The following is a 21,848-nucleotide window of genomic DNA, read 5'->3' on the forward strand; positions in this document are numbered from 1 at the left end:
TTTCGTTTCCCGACGTGGTCATGAATTTTCTCCATTGATTAATCCTTCCAGCACACTACTGGTATGGTCCTTGGGTTTACTAGGCTTCTAACAGAAAGGAGGCCAGGGGCATTTCCTTGGGAATGTAGGAGTGGGCACGTAGAACTGACACCCCTACTGCTATTAATGCTAATTGTCTGTAAAGGTGGGAGTCGATTTGTCCTGTAATTGGGATGATTAGCTTTAAAAGAAAATTCAGCACGTCACCTTGTTGAAGTAAACCAAATATAATTGTCCTTTTTCACCTACCTTGCAAACATAGTTAATAATTTTTTTATTTTTAGAAGATGTTTAGTAATAAGTAAATAAATGTTTATCTCCCAAAAACTTAATTGCATTATGAAAATAAATTGAAAATTGAAATCAAGGGACCCTAACCTGAAATTTACAATTCCTTTTTAAATCTGGATGCACTGTACATTTAATTAATATTATATTATATGTATTGCAGAAACTATAACTTTTTCTCTTCAACATCAACATCTACTTAACCTACGAAACTCAGAAAAATTAATGATTGAAAACAGCAAGTATCATATTTTGGATAATTTGTCAGTTACAGGGAAGGAACGAAACTTATGCTACATTGCCATAGAAACTGGGTACTGACTGTGTGTCACTTCCTGAGCTGAGAGCTCCCTAGTGCTTACAGCCTCGCCTCTTAGGTCTGTTCGGACCATCACGGCAGCTGCAGTGTGCGGCTCGATAGCTTTTTACATGTTCTAAAAACATTATCCTATGCCATTCCAGGGGTATTTAGTGTTTATAATAATGGAGATTCTAATCGTGATTATCACTAACGCTATTATCTCTGATGGCGCTTTCCGAAAATGTATGTGCACACTAGGCCACTCTTCGTTCAGTCTGGACAACTGCTGAATTACCATAGAAGAGCATTTCTCAAAGTATGTTGCCGGGGTTCGTGAGCCTTATATGATTTTAAATTTTGTTTTATACTTTTTTTACTTGGTTATTTAACGACACTGTATCCACTAGGTACTAGGTTATTTAGCATTGATAAGATTGGTGATAGCAAAATGGTATTTGGAGAGATGTATAGTATAGTATTTATTAGCTGTCGTTATAGCAAAAACTAATGACATTGTCAAATTACACGTGTGAAATTATCGTGCAAATATGAAAATTATTCTATTACAACACTAAAGATAAAATAAAATGATCACAAATACTCCTTAGAGTTTACAATTGAGAGTCAAGATTATCAAAAATAGGCTAATATCTAGATGAAAATTGTAACATATTGATCACAAATATTATTTGATATGCTCCGTTTATATACAATAAAACAAGAATTAACTTAACAATTTATGAGAATTTCCTAATATATTGCAAAATAATAATAAAATTCAGAGAAAGAAACCTAAAAAATATCTACAGCTTGATTTTCTAATTCAAAATATTCTTGCACAGAATAGAATGGGTTTCTAAGAAGCCACGTCTTCACTTTGACTTTGAATATGTCTAGTGCCACTTCCTATGCTTCCTGTGGTAACATGTTGAACATCCTACAGCCCAACATGTTAGGACTACTTTTAACTTTGGATAGTCTGCAAAATGGTATGTCCAGTTTTTCTTTATTACGAGTATTATACTCATGTTTATCCATCCTACTGGTGAAGCCATAAAGATTTTTCTTGATGTAAAGAAGGAGTTCCAGAATATATTCATTAACAACTGTTAAGATGGACTCCTGTATGAACAGTGGTTTACAATGTGATAATTCTTATTGCTTTCTTCTGAATCAGTAGGACTTCAATAAGTTTATTGCTGTTTCCCCACACCAGGATTCCATACTTCAATATGCTATGAAAAAAAGCAAAATAAATACTTCTTAGGTACTGCCCGGGTATTTTATCTCTAATTACTCTTAAGAGGTACACGACTCTGGACAGTCTCCAAGAGATATATTCAATGTGGCAATCCCAGGTTAGTTTTGTATCAAGATGGAGACCAAGTAATTTTATTGCCTTTTCTTCAGACCCTTCTTCTTTTTTCAATGTCAAAATTAATTTTTGAGTCTTCTCCTCGTTTAAAATTAACTTATTTGCTCTGAACCATTCTGCTGCTTCCACAACTGTATTTGGGGTTAGCTGACGCAGTTCTGCTGCACTAGTCGAACATGTTATGAAAGAAGTGTCATCTGCATATAATGTTGATTTGGCCATAATGTTGTAACTTAAATCATTTACAATAATTAGGAATAAGAAAGGTCCTAAGATGGAACCCTGTGGGACACCATGTTGCACTTCTCCTTCAAAAGACCTGATCCCTTGAATTTCTACTAGGTATTTGTTTTCTACCAGATAGTTACGATTAGAGGAGATCCAACTCCCTTCCATTTATACCATAGTATTGTAGCTTAAGTCTTAAAATGTCATGTGAAACGCAGTCAAAAGCTTTTGTAAGGTCGCATAACGTGATCTCAGAATACATTTTATCTTCAAAACCATTGTATGCTGATTCCAGCAGTGATAAAATAGCATCAACTGTTGTTCTACCTTTACGAAAACCAATCTGCGTATGACACAATAAGTCATTTCCTTCAAAATAATTTGCCAATTGAGTCTTCATTACACATTCTAACACTTTTCCGAAAATAGGAATAATAGATACCGGCTTATAACTACTTGGATTCTCTTTCTCACCTTTCTTGTATATTGGGCAAATCCTCGAGTATTTTTGACTATTTGAAAATATCCCCATTTCCAGACAATCGTTGATGCACACTGTCAATGGATATACTATATAATTAATCACTTGCTTCAGGAAATTATTGGATATTCCATAAATATCTTTGCTGTTTGATGCTTTCATTTTGTTCACAATATTAACTATATCCTCACATGATGTATATTGCCATTTGAAACCCATCTCTGGCACTTGCACAGGTGTGCTTGTTAGAAGAACTTCTGCTGTTATATGTGAAGAACTGATCTCTGAAATGATATGCTCCACAGATTCAAGAAAATACCTGTTCATTTCATTGGGTTCAATTGGTATATTTTTATTTTTGGTACCTTTGTTACATTCTGTCTTTATCAAGTTCCATGCAGCTCTACATTTGTTGTTGGATGATTCAATGAAATAGCATTTCTCTGTGTTTTTGTTTTTATTAATGAATCTTCGTAAGTTTTCCTTGCTTTCTTATATTCAACTTTGTCTTCTTCCTTCCCAGAAAATTTATATATGGACGACAGTAGTATCATCCTATTTTTAAAATATTCCAGTTCCTTTGTAAACCATTTGCTTTTCTCGTGTCGTACTTCTGTTTTTTTAATCTTTATCACTTCTTCCTGAAAGTAGAAGTTAAAAAAGTTAATAAAAATATGAAAAAAAAACCACCAAATAAATCACCACCTCTGCAATTTCTATAGTGAGATTCTAAACGATGTAGTGGGGGATTCGCCATATATTACCTGACATTCGCCTTACAGTTGGGGGAAACCTCGGAAAAAACCAAACCAGGTAATCAGACCAAGCGGGAATCGAACCCGCGCCTGAGCGCAACTTTGGATTGGTAGGCAAGTGCCTTAGCCGACTTTTAACTCTGACTATTTTATATTTAGTGGATACTATAAAAATATATAAATGTTACGAAAATATGAATCAATAATAGCACGAAACCACCACCAATAATAATAATAATAATAATAATAATAATAATAATAATAATAATAATAATAATAATAATAATAATAATATCCCAATAATATGCGTAATAATTTGTTTAATGAACATCTAAAACGGAAAATAATGCTTATCACTTTCATCACTAGATTCTCTGCGTATATATTCACTAAAACAAAATATCGAAAGAGACAAAATGCAGAAGTAGAAATGAGACTACAACTTTCCGCCATAAAACCAGATTGCAGGCTTAAAAAAGCAAATACAATCGTCCCACTGAACAGAATTATTGAGATACTAGCTTTCACTTGTATGTTAATTATTAAATACTAATAAAATATTACAAGGATTCTGCAGTTACACTTTAGATTAAAAGGGGTTTCGGGTGGAAAAAAGTATTTTTTTTTTTATTTATTTATTGGTCGACCAGCAAACTTGCTAAACAGACCACTGTTAAATTATGGAATATCACATACAGAATATCATGCTGAGGTTGGCTCTAAAGGCTCCTCTAAGTAATTTAAATTAGTTAATTAATCATTTTGTGAGTTATGCGAATAAAAATATGATAATGATTTCCTTGTTAAATTTATGAAGAGACGTCAGTATCGCTGAGAAAGATGTCTTGAGGAAGTTTCCTTTTAAGTCTAGATGGCTGACAAGATCTTGCTCCAATGTTATATGTCACAGCTCCAGGAACGCCAGGAAGTTTGTTGAAGAAGGATTTTGATATTGAGTGGATGTATCGTTCTAGTGGAAGAATTCCCAATTCTTGATGCAGTTGTTGATTTCTTACAAACCAGGGGGCATTTGTTGCTGTTCGCAGGAACTTGTTCTGGAGAACTTGTAGGTGATGCATGTGAGTCTTATTTGCTGTCCCCCACACTGGCACTGCATAAGTTAAAAGAGGTCGTTCAAGCGAGATGTAGAGTAGCATTGAACAATCCAATCCAATTTGTGAACGTCTATTAACCAAGGGGTATAATTTTCTAATTCTGGAAGAGACTAGTGTAACAATGCGAGTTATATGGGCATTCCATATAAGTTTCGTGTCTAATAATAGTCCCAAATATTTTACAGCTTCTTGACTAGAGAGCCATGTAACTTGTTCATTTAGAAGAATCAAAGGAGGTGGATTATGAATAGGCCTTAAAGAGAAGATTTTAGCTTCTGTCTTGGTAATGTTGAGTAGTAATCTCCAGTCGGAGAATCATTTAGACAGCTCCTGTAAGGATGTCTGAAGAGTGCTGATTGCAGTATTTAGGTGACTATGAGAATAAAAGAGAACTGTATCATCGGAAAAAAGTCTGAGAAACACTGCCATAGAGGAAAGAGTTTACGGATGTGTATACATGACAACCACAGTCTACTATATACAGTCGCGAAGCTTGAGGTGTTTTTTTGCAAATCTCGTGATAAAGCGCTCCAAGCAGTTAGCAACTAGAAACAATAGACTGTCCATGGTCGACTTTGGACTGTGTCGTATTTCTATCGCGTGCTAGCTCGTTGCGTATTTCACATTGATGCTTGTGAAATGTTCGTTATTGGTTGTAACGAAAATGTTAATGGCTAAAATATAATAATTGGAATAATAATATGGGACGAGGAGGAGACGTTTGTAGTGCTATAAATTGTAGCAACAGTAAGAGAAAGAGGCCAGAGTTATCCTTTTTCCGATTTCCGAAAGATTCAGAAAGGTTCTTGGGTTTCCACAAGAATGCTGTGCAGAAACAAAACTGTTAATTTTGAAGTTCTTTGTGACTGTTAGAATACATTATATCCTTAAATTTCACAATGAAATGTTTCAGTCTAACCGAAAGGACATTAGATACCGGTTAAAGTTCTGTCACTTAGGCTGCTAATTTTGCAGAGAAATAAAGGTTAGGTCTACTTTTTTTTTTTTTTCATATGATATATTTTTAATTGTAGCTATTAATTTTGTTATTATTTTTATGTGTTATTTTACTAAAGACGTAGAAAAATTAAGTTTGTTTTAATGAAATTTATTGATCACGTTTTATTTCCAATTCTGGTGTGATTATTATTGCTTAACCTCATCCCACTTTATTAACTACGTAAGCCTACACTACAAGTACCGGTACACGTAAGTTACTCCCATTAATTCATATTTCCATTATTATTGTTGTAAAGGGAAATGCAAATTAATATTTATTGGTTTCATAGTTAATTATCGCTATAATCTTGAATGAGTGAAGCTATTATAGTAAATTTCAGTTCGTTTTGCACAAACAAAAATTACATTAACTTATTTCTTGCAGTTATCTTCGAGTTTATGGTGGAATTTAATATACTTCATTAAAATAATAAATTAACTTTATGCATTTAATATTTCAATAATGGAAGGAAGGTATTAATTTTTCCAAAAGAACACGACAACGAAAGTGTAACATATTTTGTCGTCTACTAGGAGAGAGATCTCCGATGATGAGGCGATAGTAGCGATCCTAGTGGTGGGCAACTACCCATGTTTGCATTTTTACTACATATTGAGCTTCGCGACTGTATATAGTAGACTGTGTGACAACTGTGATCGCGATTAGGTCGATAATCTCGAGTAGAGACTATAGTCTACCACTGGTATTAGTGTTTAGTTACAGGAATTGATGAGGACATAATTTGTTTTATAAGGGGACAGTCTATCCTTTCGCTTGTCCATGGCTGTTCTTGCTCCATAGCTGACGAAAGCAATCCTGAAAAGGCCGATGTGTTGAACGTAGAGTACTGGTAGTAGACTACTAACTGCACAGGACCTCCCACTCTCCCTCTCTGCATCTCGCCAAACAAAGAAACAGCTCAGAAAACGAGATACGGGCAGTAAATATCCAGTAAGGAGATTGTCAATCTATAAAATCATAATGGAGACAGGTTTTACTTTTAGATTTTATTATAATTGTGTAGCCAATACAAAGAAATGATCACTTTACTTATATTGCATTAATTTTAAAGTTTTACAAATACGAACTTTAATTGACTACATGTACAAAATTAAAACTCCATTTACATAAATATGAGTGCATAATGAACATTACAGTACACTATAATTCAGCTAGATGAATGCAGTGCTGTTTATAGCATTTGCTTTTGACAAAGCTAGAAGTCGGCAAGCATAGATTGAAAAATCTGTACAGTGGAAAATGGTTATGGTACAATATTATGGTTTATGATTCTTCATGAGGATAAGATTTCATTAGAAACATAATGAAATCTATGATTTTGAGAAAAAACAATTGGTACAGGAATTTGTGTTTTGTGTTATGCTAAAATTTATAGAGAGATTTAAAAATTTTAGAATGATCATGGTAATTTTCAAATTAATCATTGTGATGTGACTGAACATTTTGTTTATAAACCTGAATAAACACATATATTTAGCTACGGTACAATTGACTTCAAAGATGATGCGTCTTACATGTATCTAATGAAAATGTTAGAACGTATGATTACAGTTAGTTGTCAAAATGTACGTAGTATTACAAAAGACTATTAGGCACTTTCTTTAACTTTTAATATAAAATCTTCATAATTGTTTTCTTGAGATGTGTTTATCTTCATGCACTGCAATTACAAGATGTTATATAACACTCAAATACACATTCGTACACACAGACACAAGTTTACTTATTTACGAATACACAGCTGTTGGTACAATGATGGTATGATTTTACAATATTAGCACTGTATATAAATGTATGTATATTATATATATATATATATATATATATATGCATCTTTTTTTTTTTTAGTAAATCCAATATTTACTCAATTACTCATAAACTTATTATAAAATATTTTTACCAGTATAATTAAAAAGACATTTAAATTACATAAATAATTTAGATTTCATAAAATGGTATAAACTACAATAATTAAGATCAGTTACATCGAATTGTAAAATTTTACATTTCGTTTAGTACTGCACAACATATACTGTATGAATTGAGTTTAGTACTTGTTTTTGTCAAAATTAAGATCCGAGAAAATAAATATGTTTTAGATTTTGCAGAGCAGTGTTGCTGGAGGTATTTTGCAATTTGCTATGTTTTAATGCTAAGAGTAATAATTATGTATCATACAGTAGACCATTCCAAGTGGGCAGCCCCGTGATGCCGCGTGGCTGCCCTGGGTTTGGAGGAGCTGTGCCGAGCCTTAGAGAGAGACAGCAAGTGAGTGGAAAAGAGACAGAATACCGATCGCTGAGAGGGTTGCACGCATGCTAGGAGCAGAGTGAACCAGTGAAATACATATATGGATGGCACATTTTATGACACATCGGAAGAATTTAAGAATTACAACAATTGGCCATTACAAAATACCAGTAATACAACAAAATAAAATTGTCCTTTTCTGTAGTTAGGAAGACAAATTACATTTCTTTGATTTTTTTTCCTTTCAGCTATATCAGAGAAAATTGTTTGAGCAGAATGAATGCGTAACACTGCTTCCAACGCAACATCGAACAAACATGACCTAGTTTTACTCTTATTCAGTTCATGACTGAGAATATGTGTTCCCAAAGATATGTACAGCCAAACATAACTATTAACTTGCATGTCAATGCATGGATAGGCGGAAACTCTTTTGTTCCAAGTTCTTATAAAACACAATGAGGCCGCCTGGAATACCGGTACTGTAATATCTATATTTAAAAATTGTGTGACACTGAAGCCTTATCAATTCTCTTTGGAATTTGACTGGAGCCTGCTCAACATTTACAGAAAAGAGCGTCATAAAAATGGTCACAAAGTTCCTACATGAGGCGACAGATCGTGGAGAGAGACTAATTGACTCAAATAACGTCACCAGGAAAGGACACAATATCTCTGAAGTTGAAATCATGCACTCCTTCACAAACATTTCTTCCATAAAAGGCCGGCTACTTTTGGTGATATTGAGGGCAACAATATAACTTGCATGGACAGCTCTTTCGGAACTTGGCTCAATGATGCTACGAAAGAAAGGGAAAATGAATTTTAATGACATTGTCATAATACAAAAAATACATACATAGTTAAACGGACAGAAAATCCTTTAACAGTTTAACAAACGTTTTTATAATAATTCCCATACATTGTCGACAACTGTTCAAAATAAACTTACTACAACCTAACCATTAATTTAATTATATTGCCCTTAGAGTACTTAATTAGTTGAAATGATATTTATTTCATCGCAAGAAGACTGCATTTCGACCTTCAGTTTCGTTATTAATGCCTTCCTCTCTTTGCCGATAATATGAACGTGGATATCAGAATGTTTAACTTCAAAGAGACGCTTAACGTTGTATGTTTTTGCTCGTACATTGATATGGCATATTAAACATTGTTGTCGTCAGATTAGACAAGATACAAGCTCTCCTAAGAAGGGTTAAATCCTGAACTGACTGTCGACGCACTTCTCTTCATTCGTATCCGAAACAGTTAAGCACAAACGATAATATAAGTTACACCATATGGATGAATGAATGACTGATGAAACGCATAATCCAGCAATGCCTGCAGAATATCATCGAAAAAACGAGAAGAGTTGATGATCGTATGCATTCGTACACCACCACAGCCGCAGCGACAGAGAGGAGTGGGGGTCTGCCCTGGGCAGACACAGGGCAGCATCCGGATGCCCTAGCCCTCAAACACTGTGTTGGAATGGTCTGTCATACAGTATCCATTTCAGTATCATTAGTAGGAATATATTTTAGACTTGTTGTTCTAAATTTGTGTGTTGTACTTTTACAATAAAATATAGAATTTTGTATGCCTAACATACCGTAATTAAATAAGTACAAGAGGAATTGCATTCTATAATAGTATATTATGAAACAATTTTATAATGTTATACTTTATGGCACGAGTCAATTTTTAGGAAAAGAGTGAAGCAAGTTTCCTAATTTTGACGAATGCAATAACTGTATAATATTATAAACGTGTTTCATACATTGTTTTTTTTTTGTATGACAGCATTATATAAAATTAATAAAGAAATAATATCAGATTTGTAATGTTGGGTAGTTTGTTATCATGGTCTATGGAGAAATAGTTGCTATGACAACAATGATGTATTAAATATTATAGCAGGGCAAATCATTTTATAATGTTAACTTTGACATAGTTGCCACGGTAATATTTTTACGATACTAGTTTAATAATGTGACGTATCGTACATGATTTTGACTAACGATAAAGACTGTTTATAATGCTGATGTACAAAAAATATTTTTATTGTAATATAGAAATCCCTTGCACATTAACAAACTGAATTATCCGGATGTTATTTGACTGTACTATGATATGTTAGATTAAGGCCTTTAATTTCTTATACATATGTGTACCGGTATTAAAGACGTACTAAAATAGGACAATATACTTATCGAAATCCACTGCTTTGATTTGAGTTATTATTATTATTATTATTATTATTATTATTATTATTATTATTATTATTATTATAAATATTACTCTAACATATTACCACTCAGGATATTTAATTTTATGCAACTAGTTGTAAACTTAAAAGTTTAACAACTGCTGCAATGACATGAAAACTTTCACTCCCCACATTTACACTACATTCAGGCAGCATACAGGTTCACCTGTGCTACACATTGGTTCATTTTTACTTGCATGTCCACAATAAGATCTCTAGATTCAGCATATCAAATGTCAATAAATGCATTTACACTGCTTGGTTATCCCAGCAAGATATATGTATCCAAACAACATACATTATAAAACTATTTACCAGCACATTCCTGAAAAAAAGCTTTAATTTAAGTTATATTTACATGAAGAAGTATTGGTATATAATTTCTGTGTGTTGATTGCTGGTCATCTGACGATGTCAATGACTCCTTCCCTGAATAGTTTCGTAGAAACTTTAAAGCAGGCTGTTCGGTACCTCTCAAGCCATTCCATCTTCATCTTTCTTCTTATCCAACCGCTTCAACTAAGGAAAGACAAAATTTCATATTAGCCTATATTCAATAAGTAGACAGTATATGAAGGGTTCAGAGCCATAGTGGGCCAAGAGCCATTTATTAAAAACAGAGAAAGCAATGGTTAAAGTTAAGTGAATACCATAGTTTAATGAAGATTTAGTTTAAATGTGTATACTTCATATTACTTGCTATATGTTTCCATTGAATTATGGTAATAACTTCATTTTAACCCTCGTTTTCTATGGTTTTAGTAAATGGCGCTTGGCCCACTATGGTTCTGAACCCTTCATATCATATCCCAGTTTAACTTTATCGTTAGTTCCCATGAATTTGTATGTTATACCTAGTAATAGCTGTCAGTTGTTCGGTATAACATCAACAATTCTGCAATTTAATACGTCCCATGTTTCGAAATATTTTTGGACTTGTTATACTTTACTTTCATTTTATTTTTATTATCATCATTATAATTGGCTAGACTAGCACTTAGTTCCCTTCGTAGGTATTGACGTACTCTGCTTATACACCTTCAAGTGTTGAGAGCTCTCCCCTCAGTCATACAAACATAACTTTGGTGATATTACGAAATTTTCACTCACACTATGCCTTGCATATACGAATTTGCGATAGGTTAGTTTAGGTTAGGCTTTTGTTATGTCTTACATATATGAATCTGTGACAAATTAGGTTAGTTTAGGCCAGGCCTGCACAAGGTTTGTGCTCTCCAAGTCGACTCACAGCTCCAGAGCGGAATACAGATATTGGCTGCGCTCTGTATAAGGGTGGACTGGAAGAAGGGATGTTCTCGTACAAAATGTACACAAAAGATAAATGTTATGTTTTATTTAACGACGCTCGCAACTGCAGAGGTTATATCAGCATCGCCAGAATTTTGTCCCGCAGGAGTTCTTTTACATGCCAGTAAATCTACTGACATGAGCCTGTCGCATTTAAGCACACTTAAATGGCATCGATCTGGCCCGGGATCGAACCCGCAACCTTGGGCCTAGAAGGCCAGCGCTATACCAACTCGCCAACCAGGTCGACTACACAAAAGTACTAGTACGAGTGTTCACGAAATTAATTCCCGCTCAGTGTTTACAAAACTATCTTGGACTATTATTAATTAATAAAGAAATATTTATTTTATGAAAATAATAGAAACCCTATAGTTACTTAAATATACAATATCATTTTGTTATATTTTTATTTATCAGTATCGGTACATCAAAACAGGGTTTTATGCTGTTAGCAGCTGAAAGGAACAGTACTTACTGCTCGTAATGAAACATCCGTTAAAGATGTTCGATGTCTGCCTTTATTAAAGTTGATAATAGAAAACAGTTGCTCACAAATATAAATGTTGAGTCAAACATAGCAATCACTTTCACAGTCAGCTTGTGTAGTCGTGGATATTATTGCTGAGGTTTAGTCTTGTAAAACTCAACCAGACATTCAAACGGTCTTTAGCCCTTAGGACACATTGAAGATCAATAAGTTCAAGCTGTAAATCGTATGACACTGTTTCAACTGGTGTTGAAGGAATTTATTATGATAACTTTAAACTTCTTTCCAATTAAGACAAGATCTTGGAACCTAGAATCAAATTCATTTTGATTTTAAATTAATATTTGCACATAATCGTTTAACAAGGCTTCATCACGAACAGTTTCTATCGTTGGTAAGTGAGCCATATTACCTTCCCGAAACTGACTTACGTAAAGTGTAAGTTTACGACTGAAATCCCGTAATTGATTCAATTTATCAACAATGAGCTGGCCTATTCCCTGAAGAGAGCTATTTAAATTGTTGAAGATTAATAAATTCTAACGTACCCTACCTCATGTAATAATACAACTTTTCAACTCCTCAACCATTTTACTGCGATCTTCACCAACAAAACCATCGTATCTCTACGTGTGTGGACTAGTAATGACGCATTATATTATGTTTTCCTCTTTCTTTCAAACTTTTGTGGAAGGTAAGTATTGACTCCAGCTGCTGTGAAAAAATAAGCATTTTCCCATGCAATATTGAAAGAATTTGCCTGATGATCACTTTTCCGTCTTTTAGATTCGTCCATTATGTAGCAGTAGATAGGCAAAGTGAAATAGCTACTGATAATACACACTACACCAGATAGCTGCGTGGACCATCCTCTACCTATAGCAAGTCTACGTTATTCCGACGTACCTTTCCGGCGAGCTGTTAAGATGGCTCGCACTCAATGAACTCTGTTTATGCAAGCCTGGTTTAGGCCATCCATATACAAATCTATGCAGGATTTTTAAGCACTGGCCAAAGACTGGTGATTTTTTGTTTTCTGTCAATACCGGTACTGATCTGTGACAAGGTAGTATAATGGTAGATTTTCAATTCCGAAATCACCAGAACTAATTGTGTGCTAGTTTAATCTTATCTTCATTGCCATTATCACTACCTTTCATTAATAGAAGTTCTGATTCCTAGATTATTGCAACATCATAGCAAATAATGTTAACGATAATTAACATAATGGTAATAGAGAGTTTTCACATCCCGCTAAACAGCTAACACTATGTTGACGTCATTGATGAAAGAGCCAATCAGAGCCATTCACCTCACGTTACTTCAATAGCGGATCTGCTATCCCTAGACATGTAACGTGGAAGTGAACGAAGTTTGCCATAGGCCTAATTCAGTGTTAAAGTATGGCATCTCGTTTGAGATTTACCACTGTGGATGCTATTCATCTATTTAAAACAACTCAAGATAGATAAATTATTCAGGCAGAAATACAAGAAGACTCAGGAAATAATAATTATTTTTCGTTGAAATTTTAACAGACAAAAGGCTGAGTCGTGAGTACTCTGCCAAGCAAAAACGTACTTTGTTTAACTCGCTGTAGCTTGGAAACCAGTAAAGATTCTGAGTAGCGATCACTTTTAAAAGTAATTTCCATTTTTTTCAACATTTCTCGCACTTTGTAAATGTCTATTCTGAACAAATAAGACTGAAGTTAATATTTTTTCTCACTTTTTAAAAAATATTTTCATTTAGAATTTTTTCTATGTTTTCCTTAGGCATTGAGCTATCAATTAAAAAAATTACAGTGCGATTGACTGACTATCATAGGAGGTATGCCATGATAAATGTTTAATGGAGTGAGAAATAATGTATAATAGAGTCTTACATTAAAGGAATACATGCACCGATCCCTAACACTTCTTTCCAAAGTTTTACAAACATGATCATATGTCACCAAATATGACAACGTAGCATTAGCCATTTAGCGGGCAACGAGGGTGCAAAAACTCTCTAGTAGTGGTAGTGGTAGTGGTAGTGGTAGTGGTAGTGGTAGTGGTAGTGGCGGTGGCGGTGGCGGTGGCGGTGGCGGTGGCGGTGGCGGTGGCGGTGGCGGTGGCGGCGGCGGCGGCGGCGGCGGCGGTGGCGGTGGCGGTAGTAGTAGTAGTAGTAGTAGTAGTAGTAGTAGTAGTAGTAGTAGTAGTAGTAGTAGTAATAATCATCATCATCATCATCCTTCCATGTATTGGACCTAGTGGCCCATTATGGTCTCTTGCCAATGTTTTAATGGGCTGCTCATAGGGCGATAATTCAACATTTGGCGTGGAATTCTAGATCTAGGCATTCTGTTTACGTGTGATTTTGAATTTTGCCTGTAATTTTGTATTCTTATGTAATCTACGAATGGTTCAATCTTAGTGCCTTCATAATGTCACAATTTCTCATGTGGTTCATTCTTGTGTATCCCAATGTATGTCTCATATATTTCATTTCTGCCACAGTTAATCTCTGTATATCAGTACTAGGAATTGTCCAGACTTCACTGGCATAGATGTGGTCAATGTTCTGTAAATCCTAGTGCGTGTGTGGTTTTGTACCAAGGTTGGTTTAAAATCCCATTAATATTATCCCCATTGCTCTATTTAAATTTCACAATTTTTGTAGTGAGGTCTTTTTCTTCATAATGTGATTTGGTAATCTAGATGTAATTAAATTGTTGTACTTGCTTCCATAATTTAGTATTAATGCAAATATTTGCTACTGACTCGTCCTTTTGCTAAAAAAAAGTCCAATTGAAATTTGCATATTGAAATTTTCTGTAGTTTGAAGGAAATGGTGAACCAAACATGTTGAATCATCCTCTGAAGTTGGTATAAACAATGTCATCTGTAGGGTTACGGTACCATCTGTCCGGCAAAAGGAGAACATGTCCTCTTTTTTTAATCATTTTATCACAGTCTACTATATACAGTCGCGAAGCTCAATATAGAAAAAATGCAAACATGGGTAGTTGCCCACCACTAGGATCGCTACTATCGCCTCATCATCGCAGATCTCTCTCCTAGTAGACGACAAAATATGTTACACTTTCGTTGTGTTCTTTTGGAAAAATTAACACCTTCCTTCCATTATTGAAATATTAAATGCATAAAGTTAATTAATTATTTTAATGAAGTATATTAAATTCCACCATAAACTCGAAGATACCTGCAAGAAATAGGTTAATATTATTTTTGTTTGTGCAAAACGAACTGAAATTTACTATAATCGCTTCACTCATTCAAGATTATAGCAATAATTAACTATGAAACCAATAAATATTAATTTTTATTTCCCTTTACAACAATAATAATGGAAATATGAATTAATGGAGTAACTTACGTGTACCGGTACTTGTAATGTAGGCTTACGTAGTTAACAAAGTGGGATGAGGTTAAGCAATAATAATCACACCAGAATTGGAAATAAAACGTGATCAATAAATTTTATTGTAACAGACTTTTTCTACGTCTCTAGTAAAGTAACAAATAAAAATAACAACAAAATTAACAGCTATAATTAAAAACATATCCTTTGAAAAAAAAAAAGTAGGCCTAAGCAATAATAATCCCACCAGAATTGAAAATAAAACGTGATCAATAAATTTCATTAAACAAACTTAATTTTTCTACGTCTCTAGTAAAATATTATTATTCCAATTATTGTATTTTAGCCATTAACATTTTCATTACAACCAATAACGAACATTTCACAAGCATCAATGTGAAATATGCAACGAGCTAGCACTCAATGGAAATACGACACTGTCGAAAGTCGACCGTGGACAGTCTATTGTTTCTAGTTGCTAACCGCTTGGAGCTCTTTATCACGAGATTTGCAAAAAATCACCTCAAGCTTCGCGACTGTATATAGTAGACTGTAATTTTATCCTGTCTGGCAGGCATTTAAAAAAAAAATTGAAATGTCCGGCATTTCGCGTTTAAACTACAATTAATATGAATATTGAACAATGTGCAATATTATGCATAGAATATCTAAACAAATGGTGAAAACCTATGAAAGAATTTAACTGCTTACAATGGTTAAAGCTGGAGCACATAAAAAAAAAAAAACATAAAATATGATGACCTATTGACATGCATTGAATTCTTACACTCTAAAAATGTCACTATTCATGATTCTAAGCTATTTTATCAATTTTATTCTGCAATGTACAAAGATATGCCAATCAAGCTCATTCTGACAAAGATTTAAGTGTAGATAAACAATGGTGCAAATTCTTCAATTCCAATACTTCTGCGAGCACTGAAACTTTCTCAGAACTCTTAAAAATATGTCAATTCTATTTATTTATCCCAGTCACAATGGAAGTGCTGAGAAAATATTTTCCCTAATATCTGCTCAATGGACAAAAGAACGAAATCGAATGCTAACAGAGACAGTCAGAGGTATCATCATGGTGAAATATAATTTCAAGGACATGTCCTGTGAACAGTTCCATAGTTATTTGTTACAAAATATACTAAGTTTGACTCTTCAGGTTCTTGTGCACAAAGTGGGCTCCATTGATAAGTAGGGTACAGATGTAATACTGATCCAGCAACTTTGTAGTGAGAAAACTGACTAAGGTGAACCATTGCTTTTATCTATAATTTTGTTCATACCAATTTTTAAAAAATCCTCCCCTTTTTCCAGCAATGTCCTCTTATTTTAGATTCCATGTTCTCCTATAGAATTTCTTCTCATGGTAACCCTAGTCATCTGCAAATAATAAGGTGTCTGTGTGATACAGTCAATTGAGTCATATAGTGTCATCTAGTTTCAATCTTCATTCCTTGATGATATGATTCATGTATATTCTAAATAACAGAGCCGATAAGCTAGATCCTTGAAGTATAGGTTGGTCTTTCCAGTGCATCTCAGGACGTCCTCTGGATCGTCTGCCTATTGGCTTATAATTAAGCATTTTGTTTGGGATCCTATATGTTTAAACAAATTTGTTCTGTACGTTATAATTTCAGTTGCAAATATTTTCTAAATTAGAGGTTTGTTTAATTTCTTCACTTATTTTGTGATCAAAAAAGGTGTATCCAGCTAAGGGCCGAGGTAGATTGATCTGAAGATTAAGTATTATAGAATTAAAGTAAGTATTATTTGATGTAACTAAGTGAAACTGATTAGCCCTATAGCTTCACTTAATTTTGATCTACATGTCTCAACTCTTAGGTATAATCACTTTATATTTGAAACTGGTATTGAGTATCAGTAGGCCTTAAGAGGTATCAACAAACAGATCAATTAATATAGCTTCAGGTCTAGCTTTTTAAAGTAATACACAGCCAGATCAATCTTTCGCTTTTTCGTGTTAAGAGAAGTTTTTGATTACTCATCTTTTTGCCGGATTTGCATTACTTACCATAAGGGGAAAAACTGAACACTTGTTATATTAATGAGTGTAATCAAGAAATCATTAGATATTATATTATTCAAGAAGAAACTCAGGCATAAAAATATTGTTCGAGTGAAACTAAGAGAAGAATCACACAGACAGAAGTTCCTACTAAGTTACCTTCTTTTCTTGTGCAGGCTGATAGATGTGCAGCATCTTGGCATACTCCATGTCCGATATGGTAATGTTCTTTCGCTGTTTATGAAGTTAGACAATAGAACATTCAGTACTTCAATTACCACCATCACCACCTTACATACCAATTAAAACTTCAATTTCCACCAAAGAAGTAAATAGTACCATGCAGATAACATCTAAAGATGCGACGTTAACAAGCTATGTTTCAACATACCTGTCACTTTCTTGAGGTGGAGAAACGAAGTTAAATAGTGAATAGTTCCTCTTAAAAATTAACGACTTGGACCATATCTGTCACATTACCGACAATCTTCAACGAATTATTATTTTACCCTAAACCATTTCTTATTTTGCGAATGAATCAAATTTTAACAGATCTTAATGAGCAAACATTCATAGAGCAAACTTTCTTCGCTATATTCTACTGATTATGCATACCTGCATATTACAATCGTTGTATTTTCCCATTATTTTAAATTTTAGGGCCTAATATTAATATTAGCCTTCTAGACTATTTTTTTTATTGTGTCCCACGCCATACTATTGTGGTCTAAGACTGGACTGGACTGGACTTGTACCGGTATTACAGAATGACCACTGGCTCGAATCCTCATGGGGAAGGAATTTTGTCATCAATTTTCGGCCAATATATAGGGTCTGTGCCCACTCTGCATCGTGATGAATTTGGGAAGCGAAATTTGTTTTTCTAAAACCAGCTGTAGCAACTGGGAGGGGGGGAAATCATTGTGCTAACCACACGTTATCTCCATACTGGCTGAATGATCGTCCACTTCTGGAAGTGTGGGCATCTGTCGTTTTTTTTTTTTTTTTTTTTTGGCACCCAGAACAATTTTATCGAGTTATTTCAATTGTCTCTCCTCTTCATATTATGTAGGACGATGTAGATCATGGGAAGTGCTGGTTATTCATTTTGTAGCGTGATACCATTTTCTCCCCTTGATACTCCTGCCTGCTAGTTTACAGAACTTTTCAAATTATTCTTCTTTGTAAATATTTTAGAGTTCAACATTCAATTCATACCCGCAAAGAGCGCAACATGGGGATTTCCCAATAATATGGTGAAATAAATTCTTTTGCCTTTAGACTAAGTGACAACCAAAGGTCCTGCTTGAGACAAGTTTACAATTCATTTTATATTTTCAGATATGTCTAGTAATATAATAAAATAAATATATATAAATTATCATAATACACAACTGTTTGCAAATGTTTATTTGCTATATGAATATGGAATATATTAACGTTTTCGCCTTATTGGGCATCATCAGATATAATAAAATATGTAATCTGAACCTTGACCAAATTGAGCAAATAACAAATGAGTAATGTATTATACATGGTGTTGGATCTTCATGAGCTTTATGTATAAAACTACTATAAATAAAATTGGAGGATAATTAGTTTCAATGTGATGCAATTTTTTTTTGCATCACATTGAAACTAATTATCCTCCAATTTTATTTATAGTTTTATTCATAAAGCTCATGAAGATCCAACACCATGTACAATACATTGCTCATTTGTTATTTGCTCAATTTGATCAAGGTTCAGATTACATATTTTATTATATCTGATGATGCCCAATAAGGCGAAAAAGTTAATATATTCCATATTCATATAGCAAATAAACATTTGCAAACAGATGTGTCTTATGACTGAAATTTATATATATTTATTTTATTATATTTTATTGAGACAAGTTACCTGATTGAGGTTTTTTCCAGAGTTTTCCTTGAATCTATTAAAGCAAATGCTGGGTAACTTTCAGCGCTGGATCCTAGATTCATTTCACTGGCATTATCACCTTCACCTCTCCCAGATGCTAGAAAACCATAGCAGTTGTTAAAGCGTCGTAGAATAACCAATTTATAAAACAACCAAAGGACTATTTCCTGGAGTTATTGTCCTCCATCCAACAATGAAGTCATGTTTTCTACATCCTCGTTGCTCCTCTCAATGTTCCCTTGTGCTTCAGAATGACTAGATCTTCTGCACTCAGGCCACAAATCCATTAATTCCTTACATGACTAAGGGTACGAACACGTTGGCGCCTAGCTTTAAAGCTAGCAGGCTCCGCTAGCAGTGTTTATGAAAGACAAGGAAGCTTGGTGTGCACAAATTGGAGCTTGTTTGCAGGTCGCTTTAATCTCTCAGCTGACTCACAGCTGATTAGGTCATCTCCTTGGAATCTCTGTGTAGACTTGATATCGCAAGGGATTCAAGTAGTGAGGACGAATTTGATTTATTAGACAGTGCAGAATCAAAGTGATTATTATTACAAGAATTCTTTTCTCGAGAGTGTTCCCTTCATCCTATAAATAATAAAGGGTTGCGTTTGGTGAATATTATCTTTTTAAATATCTGCGGAACTTTCCAGAAAAATGCATTAGCTACCCGAGAGTGGAAATCGAAACTTTCGATTATCTTCTCTATTTAACCAAAGATTTCATACAGAAGGCTCGGAAAAATTGCCAGGGAATCCTATTTTGCAGGAAGAACGGCTTATACTCACACTGAGGTAAACTGTACAATTCTTACAAAATAGTGCCTAGTGAACATTCTCAATAATTTGATTGATATTAGTTATTATTTATTTGTTTATTTTTTTATTTTTCGTGGCATTAAGGCACATACAGAAGAAAGCGATTAAACTCTTGAAATGAGGTCGAAGACTGCAAATCAGGCCTATTGGTGAACGACGATGTCCATTCATCCGAATTCATTAGTAGTTTGTAATTAAAAAATTAATTAAATTCTACCTCCAGTTTTGAATCTATACGAAAAGTTAATGTTGTGGCAGGTCTTTCGAACACACGAGCAATACGTTTTTCTACATCCAATGTGTGCAGTGTTTTAAAACTTTACAACCACTACTGACACAGGATTCCCGCCACGAGTGAAGCAAGCGGTATGCTCAAGGCGGAGCTTGACAGGCCGCTGGCTGATAGTCGGAGTAACCAAGAATGACATTTCCCGCTCCGTTTAACTTATCACGTCGTAGCATTTATGATATTCAAACAATCGCGCTGCAATTTTTTGTATTGATAGGTCAATGTCCAAGGGAAGCATAGAAAACAATTCGAAGTGATCTGCTCACAGAAAAAAATTTGCGGTAAGCGGTAAACTTTTTTGTTTTTCACGTTAGATGGGGGGTCAAAGCGAGAAAAATGTTGAGTAAGAATGGAAATTCGTTTTAAAAGTTACCGCTCCTCAAAATATTTACTGGTTACCGAGTTACGGCCAATTAACGTCAAAAGTAAATCACACGCGCATAGTTTAAAATAGAATACAAATTTGTGTAAATTAAAAAGCACGAATTACACAAATAATTGATAAAAGTCGTCTCTACTAATTACACAAGTCATCATTGACATCTGGTCCACAGATCACCTCTCCAATGCTTCTCTGCTCCACGCCGAGACTTGCGCTGCAAGATTGAAAGAATGACTGAAACCATTCTTGGAGCTTACAGCGTGCTGGAAAGCTAGCAGTAAAGCGACCATCCATGAGTCAACGTGTGCGGTGTCATATGATTCTAGCGATTCATTTCTCCCACTACCGCTACCAGCTACTCTACCAGCTAGTCTACCATCGTCAACGTGTTCGTACCCTAAGGCGAGGTTCGTTTTCTCTCTGCAGTGATGGCTACTTTTCATTCTTAACCTCCTGGCTAACCTCGAACACATGTGGTTTTGTACAAGTTTTTTTTCTCCCTAAAGAATTCTGTCAGTTTTCGCAAAACATATTCAGTTCAACTTAGAACTCTTCTTTCAATTCAGCACACTCTGATATTTTGAAGAGAGTATCATAATTTAACAGAATTATCACACACGTCTGTTCTGATGCCAACATTGTTGCACACTGGTAAAGCTATTTAGTTACTGTCGTGGTATATCAGTGTAAACACAACCTCCAGCCATTTTATCCTGAAACATCTAAGTAGCATTGTAGAATTCTGAAAATTTTCTCTTCTACCGTTTCTTTCTTTTACCACAAGTCACACCTCTAAGCAGCTGTTATTGTTGCTTACATAATATAATACGTAAGCAATGGCTGTTAAGCCTTTTTGTAAGTTCTACAATATTACGCTGTAGTCTTATATATATTGTAAAAATGACTGGTGTAATGTGTAATTGCGTTTACACAGCTTTTTTCTACAAAAAAGGTGGCATATTATAAAAGGGTAAGATTTTTTTTTTTTAAAGAAAGCTAGAATTTAAAATTATCTTGTGACATTATATCATAATAAGTAGTAAACAAAAGAAGTTTAAAAACATGGTCAACAGGTTGCTGCTGCATCATATGCCATATACTGTA

General features: G+C 34.3%; 1 protein-coding gene across 4 annotated transcripts in view; it reads right to left on the reverse strand.

The window, feature by feature from the left end:
• Positions 1-6,574: 6,574 nt before the first annotated feature.
• Prip (prip) overlaps positions 6,575-21,848 on the reverse strand; it is a 217,104-nt gene continuing 201,830 nt past the window's right edge. For all 4 annotated transcript variants that reach the window (XM_069839750.1, XM_069839747.1, XM_069839748.1 and 1 more), the window contains exon 7: positions 6,575-10,647. In XM_069839750.1, the coding sequence (XP_069695851.1) occupies positions 10,603-10,647 (45 nt within the window). In that variant the 3' untranslated portion in view covers positions 6,575-10,602. The remainder of the gene's footprint in view (positions 10,648-21,848) is intronic.

This window comes from Periplaneta americana, chromosome 11, assembly GCF_040183065.1.
Source record: "Periplaneta americana isolate PAMFEO1 chromosome 11, P.americana_PAMFEO1_priV1, whole genome shotgun sequence".
NCBI classification, from domain to species: Eukaryota; Metazoa; Arthropoda; class Insecta; order Blattodea; family Blattidae; genus Periplaneta; species Periplaneta americana.